This window comes from Anarrhichthys ocellatus, unplaced genomic scaffold, assembly GCF_004355925.1.
Source record: "Anarrhichthys ocellatus isolate YVR2014 unplaced genomic scaffold, GSC_Weel_1.0 scaffold1985, whole genome shotgun sequence".
NCBI classification, from domain to species: Eukaryota; Metazoa; Chordata; class Actinopteri; order Perciformes; family Anarhichadidae; genus Anarrhichthys; species Anarrhichthys ocellatus.
Genome location: NW_022281959.1, coordinates 851 through 8796, shown reverse-complemented (window position 1 = coordinate 8796; position 7946 = coordinate 851). Strand labels below are relative to the sequence as shown.

The window sequence follows — 7946 nt, the reverse complement described above, 5'->3', positions numbered from 1 at the left end:
GCAGTGGACGTTAACTTAACCCAAGTCTGAACGGTAACGGAACATAACGGAACTTAAACTGTAACGGAGGGAAATGAAGACGCTGTACACATCTGAACGCTGATTGGCCAAGACTCCACACATCAAAGATGTTCTATTGTGAAGATCACGACGTCACCATTTCTCTTCGTCTCACTCCAATCTGAGAAACGCTGGCTGACCAGTTGACCCCCCCCAAAAAATAAACTCTACGGATCTACACGATTCACGTGGATGATATATTTTGATTCCCTCCGTCTGTAATCAATACCCTCTAACAGGTCTAACCTGATCTGGTTCTAACAGGTGTATGGATGAGGTCTAACCTGATCTGGTTCTAACAGGTGTATGGATGAGGTCTAACCTGATCTGGTACTAACAGGTGTATGGATGAGGTCTAACCTGATCTGGTACTAACAGGTGTATGGATGAGGTCTAACCTGATCTGGTTCTGACAGGTGTATGGATGAGGTCTAACCTGATCTGGTTCTGACAGGTGTATGGATCAGGTCTAACCTGATCTGGTTCTAACAGATGCATGGTTCAGGTCTTACTTGAGCTTGGGGTTGTGACTGGTGGCCCCTCTTGGACCCTGCTTCAGCCTCTCGTACTCCTTGTAGCTGCGGTAGTACTGCTGGATGAGGACCGCCGCCCGTCGGCTCTGTTGGAACCGCTTCTGCTCGTAGTAGGACCTGAACTTGGACTGGATCAAGATGGCCGCCTGGGTCATCTTCTTGTAGAGAGCGTACTGAGGGGGGGGGGGCACCGTTAGAGTCCAGTTACACAATGTTAGCATATAGCCTAGCATAGATCAAACCAGACTCCATTCAGAAAACAAGCATTTCAAAAGTGATTTGCTTGTCGTCTTGCAGAGAGAACAAACAAAACATGAATTCAGACAAATCATCATTACGTGGTTATTCCTGCATCGCTTTGTGTCTGTTTATTGATATTAAATCACAGCTAAATCTGTTTATTTTGGGTTCACACAGCTGTGATAACCAGTAGACTCAGTGAAAACTCCTCCAGATGATGTTATGAACTCAGACATCACAGAGTTTAGTTCCTCAGGATATCTGTGACTTCACAACAAGTACGAAGCAGAAACTGTTATTTCTTCCATGGCTGACGGCGGAAATAAATGGCTCAGTTGATAACGGCTTCCATGGAGATAAGCCACTCCTCATCTCTGGCACGAATGAGGCAAATAAACACAAATAGCAAGCGGAGAGACATACAGGTTGGTTTAACTCTCTCTCTGTATGAACTAACATGTATTAACTCCTCTCTTACAGGTGTTAAACCAGAACCAATATTCACTGATAGAAACACTGTTTACATATCACGTGATTAAACACACACACACACACACTGACCACACGTCACTACATCTACTGGTCTGTCCATATTACCTTCAGAGCTATCCATGTTAGCTAGCCAGAGAGAGAGAGAGGGAGACGGGCAGAGAGAGAGAGACACGGTGAAGACACACGGCAGGTTAGTTCAGTGTTAGTGAAGCCAACACACACACACACACACACACCTGTTTGTACTTCCTGTAGCATCTCTGTATGACGGCTGCAGCCATGTCCTGCTGCTCCTTTAACCTCCGACCCTGCAGACAGACAGGAAACAGTAGCGTGACATGTGACATGTGTGTGTACACACTGTGATGACATCATAGCATGTAGTGTGTGTACCTTGTATCTCCTAAAGGCGTTCTGGATGATCCTGGCGGCCTCGTACAGCTCCCTCTGCTCTCCGTCCGTCAGCGTCAGCAGGGCGAAGTCTCTTTCTATCTTCCCATTGGCTGAAGCGTTCAGGAACTCCGCCCACGCCACGGAGGAAGGGGGGCGGAGCCTCTGGAGGGCCAGTGCGCTGAGGGGTGAGGGCGGGCACACCCGTCTGCAGGTGCACGTAAACACACATGTATCCATGACCTGGTGATAATACCCTTAATGCAAAGCAGGGGGCGGGGCATACCTGGGCGGGGAGTGCGTGTGGACGTCGACCGTGTCGAGGTACGTAGCAAGCCAGGTGACCTGTATGGCGGGGTTGTCCCGCCTCTCTCTGAGCGGTGACTCCGCCCCCCTAGAGAAGTCCTCCTGTTTGATTCGCTCCGGGGTCGCCTCGATGATCTGCTCCGCCAGCGTCGCCATGTCAACCTGAGAGTAACCATAGCAACAGGAACTCTGTGGTCACTGAATATTTGCAAGTTTTGACAAATGAGTGTGTGTGTGTGTGTGTTCAGAGTGTGTGTGTGAAATCTAACCTCAGCACTACACTTGAGGACTAACCTCAGGACTACACTTGAGGACAGTGTGGAGGACTCGATGAGACTGGAGTGACGCGAATTTGCGATGGCGCGGTTCACGCGAATTTGCGTCAATCGGCAAAACGCCCAAAACGCTTGAGTTGAAATTTTTCAACTTCGCCGAAAAAAATGGCGTTACGCCCCGGCGTGATAGCCTATCAGCGTTGAGATGTTTCTCCTGTCATCACTGACGTCCTGCCGTTGTTGAATCAGGAAATAAATACTGTCGTCGTCTGTGTTCACCCAGAGCTCTACGATACCTCATATCAACAGAGACCAAACTATGTGTATAAATGTGTAAACCATATGGTACAAACAATGAATAGACGCTGCCGTATTTACGCCTAGATGACATTATACTGAGTGTTGGTGGAGCTGCTACAATGTTAGCTTAGCATAACACCGATCCATCCGAGCTCCATTAAGAAAACAAGTATTTTAAAAGTTGTTTGCTTGTTGTCTTGCAGAGAGAACTAACAAAATATGAATCCAGACTTTTTACTAATCTGCATCATTACGTAGTTATTTCGGGGTCCCTTTTTGTCGGTTTATTGCCGTTAAACCAGTTTATTTTGTGTTCATACAGTTGTAGTAACAGCAACGTGTGTCTCACTAGACACAGTGAACACAGCTCCATGAATCCACAGAGCTCCTCTGGACTGTTATGAACCAGGCATGGCGGCATTTAGTTTCCTGATATCTGGACTTCTACAACACGTACTAAGCAGAAATACAGGTTATTTTTTCCATAGCTGATGGCGGACAGTTTAACGGCTTCCAGGGCGATAAGCCACGCCCCCTCTCCAGCACGTCCAGTGCGATTAACACGAATGAACACAAATAGTCCCCGTCGAGACCGGCGGTGCGAATGACTCGGCATAAGACTAAACTTTAAATGTTGGTGTGTTTAATGTGTACCTGCAGCACCTCCTCCTCCAGGAACTCCTCCTCCTCTCCCTCGTTCTCTGCGTTCTCTCCATAGCTCAGCAGCTGCTCCTCCAGCGCTCGCCGTCCGGCTGCCGGGTGTGTGTGTGTGTGGGCGGGGGAGGGGGGACAGGTGCTCTCGTAGTCCATCAGGAAGAGCGGAGAGTCTCTGGAGCCTCCGGGGTTCTGACCTGTGAGGGATCAGTGAGGATGAGGATCAGGGATACAGACCAGGTCTCTTATTGATCAAACAGTATCTGTGTTACCTGTGTTACCTGTGCTACCTGAGCTACCTATGCTAACTGTTACATGTGTTACCTGTGTTACCTGTGCTACCTGAGCTACCTATGCTAACTGTGTTACCTGTGTTACCTGAGCTACCTGTGTTACCTGAGCTACCTGCGTTACCTGTGTTACCTGAGCTACCTGTGTTACCTGAGCTACCTGTGTTACCTGAGCTACCTGTGTTACCTGAGCTACCTGCGTTACCTGAGCTACCTGCGTTACCTGAGTTACCTGCGTTATCTGTGTTACCTGCGTTATCTGTGTTACCTGAGCTACCTGCGTTACCTGTGTTACCTGTGTTACCTGCGTTATCTGTGTTACCTGCGTTATCTGTGTTACCTGAGCTACCTGTGTTATCTACGCTACCTTTGCTACCTGTGCTACCTGTGTTACCTGTGGTACCTGTGTTACCTGTGCTATCTGTGTTACCTGTGCTTCCTGTCTTACCTGTGTTGAGCCCGGAGGTCATCTCCTCCCCCCACATGGACACAGGGAGGGGGGTCAGGGAGGAGGGGGAGACCGGCAGTGAGGAAGAAGACAGAGACGAGGGGGAGGTATCCATGGGGGCGGGGCCACTGGAATAGGCGGAGCTTGGGGAGGGGGAGGAGGGGTCACTGGGGGAGGGGAGGCTGCTGGAGGAGCTCAGACCTGGATGGGATGGGGGGAAAGAAGTGACACCGTTAGAGCCAATCAGAGGACTGGAATCACTTCACATTCACTTCACGTTTGGTGTGAACGCAGCGTTAGCTACTAGCTGGTATCTACTACCTAGTAGATACTAGTTAGACATGACTGTCAGGTGTGTTACCTGTGTCTGGGCTGGTGGACAGAGGAGACGGTGACGGCTGTGGTTGCGGCGTGGTGGGCGTGTGCACGTCGTCCCTGGGCACCACGTGCGTGTGCAGCTCCTCCAGCGCGGTGGCGAGGCGGGTGTGTCCTCGGGAGCGAGCCACGGCGAGTGGCAGGCGGCCCAGCGAATCAGGGAGCCCCAGAGCAGAGCTGTTCCAGCTGTACAGGAGCTCTGCTGCCCTCTGGTGGCCCAGAGCACACGCCCACATCTGGAACACACAGAGATACACACAACACTTATGACTGACGGGACACCTGGCCAATCACAGCACAGCACTTTAAATGTGTGTGTGTGTGTGTTTTACCAGCGGGGTGCAGGAGAAGTGGTCGATGTTCAGAGGATCTACTTCCTGTTCCAAGTCCAAACTGTCGCTGTTAACACTCCTACAACACACACACAGCTATAGTCAACAAGTGTGTGTATCAGGTGTGTGTGTGTGTGTGTACCTCCAGTGGATCAGAGTGTGTATCAGGTGTGTGTGTGTACCTCCTGCGGATCAGTGTGTGTATCAGGTGTGTGTGTGTACCTCCAGTGGATCAGTGTGTGTATCAGGTGTGTGTGTGTACCTCCAGTGGATCAGTGTGTGTATCAGGTGTGTGTGTGTACCTCCAGCGGATCAGAGTGTGTATCAGGTGTGTGTATCCTTGTGCTGCAGCCAGGTGGAGGAGTGTCATCCCGCGGTGACGGACCGGGTGATGAAGCCTCTCTCCTCCTCCTCCCCACCTTCCTCCTCTCATCATCCTCTCACAAACTCCCACAATCCTCCTCTCGAACCACTGAGGACAAAAACAGAGATTCATTATCATTCCTTCAGAATAAAAGCTCAGGTGAAGCCTTTCCTTCAGGATAAAAGCTCGGGTGAAGCCTTTCCTTCAGGATAAAAGCTCGGGTGAAGCCTTTCCTTCAAAATAAAAGCTCGGGTGAAGCCTTTCCTTCAAAATAAAAGCTCGGGTGAAGCCTTTCCTTCAGAATAAAAGCTCTGGTGAAGCTTTTCCTTCAGCATAAAAGTTCAGGTGAAGCCTCTAAACACTGGTAAACTACAAGTGTGATAAAGAACATAAAGTGATCTTGATGTCACTGTAAAAACAGAGGATACGATAAGTTCTAATGGTTTTAGTGTCTGTCCGTCTCCGTCACATCCAGTCCCCAGAATCTATTTTAACTCCACGACTCCACCTGCCAGAATAAACCCTGTGACATCAGAGACAGAGAGACAGATAGACAGAGAGACACAGAGACAGAGAGACAGAGAAAGACAGAGACAGGCAGCGAGAGAGACAGAGAGACAGACAGAAGAACAGAGAGAGAGAGACAGAGAGACAGACAGAAGGACAGAGAGAGAGAGAGAGAGAGACAGACAGAGGGAGAGAGACAGAGAGAGACAGACAGGCAGAGAGAGACAGAGAGAGACAGACAGACAGGCAGAGAGACAGGCTGCAGCTCCGGTTCAGCAGAGGTCAGACTGTTTTAAAGGGTTTTACATTCGTGTTCATGAGTTCTTCTTAACCTGTTTATCAGCTTCCTGTAATCTCTCTCATGTCTCTGATTGGCTGATCAGCTTAAAGAGAATGAGTGCACGAGAAGAGGAAAGAAAGAGAAAGAAGCGGTGTGATTGTGTTTCTATTATTTAGTCTAACACTACTACCTGAACATTAGAAGCTTCATGACCCCAACAGAGAGAGAGTCACGTTCTATCTTCTCACCTGTTCATGGTCTTCAGGTAGGGGGGGTGGGGCCAGCTGGCTGCCATGTTGTTGATGATGATGCTGTTGCTGCTGCTGCTGGTTGTTGTTGTTGTCGCGGGTGGCCATCTCTGCCATCCTGCGCTCCATCTGCTCCAGTCGCTCCAGGATGGACATCCTGAACTGATTATCTGCACACAGAAAACACACAGAGAGCTGTTTACGTCAGTTAATGACAGTTAACGACTAAGGGCTACTTTCGAGTCCTGAAAATAGTTGTACACAAAGGTGAGAAGTTAAAAAAAAACCTCTACAGAGAACCGTCGACGGACAAAGATCAAAAAAATTTTTTGCTAACTAGTTAGTGAAAACCGACAAAAAACACAGACCATGGTTTTAGCTAGTTATATCCCGGCTGCTAACTAGCTAGCTAAAACTGTGATAAAACAGGGTGATAATATCACAGATGTGTGTGGCTTTGTTTCCAGCGATATCACCACCATGGTCATTGTCATTGTTTTTATGTGGGAGAAAGCTAGTTAGCTAGCTATCTACTGAGAGATTTGTTGATATCGATGCTAGTGAGGGAAAGCTAGTTAGCTATCTACTGGGAGATTTGTTTATATCGATGCTAGTGAGGGAAAGCTAGTTAGCAATCTACTGGGAGATTTGTTTATATCGATGCTAGTGAGGGAAAGCTAGTTAGCCATCTACTGGGAGATTTGTTTATATTGATGCTAGTGGGGGAAAGCTAGTTAGCTATCTACTGAGAGATTTGTTTATATCGATGCTAGTGGAGGAAAGCTAGTTAGCTATCTACTGAGAGATTTGTTTATATCGATGCTAGTGAGGGAAAGCTAGTTAGCGTTACAAACTACTGTGGGTGTGTATCTGTGTCGACAGCTCTAACCAGGAGGCAAATGGAAAACTCCTCTCTTAAATAACTGTTTTAAGAGAGCCTCTTTCTATCTCTCTCTCTCTCTCTCTCACACACACACACAGGCGGCAGAACGATTGAAGTCAGTGGAGATAGTTTCCATTTGAGAGAGTGTGTGTGTGTGTGTGTAAGGCTATATAGGGAGTCTGCTTTTATTTCTTCCCCCCCCCCCCCCCACACACACACTATCATATCCTACGTTATATTACATATATGTACACATTACATCCCATAATACACACATGATGTTAACATGTCACGTGACACGTCTGTATGACATCATCCATCAATAAAAGTTCTTAATCTTAATCCATATCACGAGTGTAACAGTGAAAATCAACAATAAATGTAACGAGCTAACACACACACACACAGTATGAATATGTCCGGTTACCGTGGTTACCGAGCCGCTGCGTAACCATGACAACCCCTACGGAGACACAGAGAGTCTGGTCCTACCGTCCATCTTCTGTCTGTCACAGTGAGGTGAGGAGCATTGTGGGTAGGCTGTGATGTCACAGCATTAGTTAACACACACACACACACAGGATCAACAAGGTAAAGAGAGGGAGCAGTGTGTGCTCGGTCGTCCTGTGCAGACTGGTGTCCAAACACAGCAGCAAGGCATGCTGGGTAATCCACAGTGAGGGAGGCGGGGGACTGTCTCACATTCCTCAGCCAAACCCCTCCCAACAGATTCCATGAGACACAGAGAGAGAAGAAGACATGAGATAAAGAGGAAGTGAGGGGGGTCTGAACCCAAACCTGGTCTGAGTTCAGAGAGGACCTGGTCTGAGTTCAGTCATAAATAGCAGCTGATGTGTTTCCAGTGGAAAACAGCTCCACCACATCAATCACTGAGAGAGAGACAGCTGGGATAAAGAGGATTACACACACACACACACACACACACACACACACACACACACACACACA

At 48.4% G+C, this 7946-nt stretch overlaps 1 protein-coding gene across 2 annotated transcripts in view; it reads right to left on the bottom strand.

The window, feature by feature from the left end:
- Positions 1–213: 213 nt before the first annotated feature.
- Positions 214–7946, bottom strand: part of LOC116378029 (calmodulin-binding transcription activator 2-like) — an 8416-nt gene continuing 683 nt past the window's right edge. The window contains exons 3-13 of one of the 2 annotated variants that reach the window (XM_031839826.1): positions 6095–6264; positions 4998–5167; positions 4696–4774; positions 4350–4599; positions 3989–4189; positions 3251–3447; positions 2002–2183; positions 1719–1923; positions 1562–1633; positions 1431–1451; positions 214–766 (exon numbers count right to left, since the gene is read on the bottom strand). In XM_031839826.1, coding sequence (XP_031695686.1) covers positions 569–766; positions 1431–1451; positions 1562–1633; positions 1719–1923; positions 2002–2183; positions 3251–3447; positions 3989–4189; positions 4350–4599; positions 4696–4774; positions 4998–5167; positions 6095–6250 — 1731 coding nt within the window. In that variant the 5' untranslated portion in view covers positions 6251–6264 and the 3' untranslated portion in view covers positions 214–568. The remainder of the gene's footprint in view (positions 767–1430; positions 1452–1561; positions 1634–1718; positions 1924–2001; positions 2184–3250; positions 3448–3988; positions 4190–4349; positions 4600–4695; positions 4775–4997; positions 5168–6094; positions 6265–7946) is intronic. The other variant, XM_031839828.1, reaches the window with a different exon arrangement.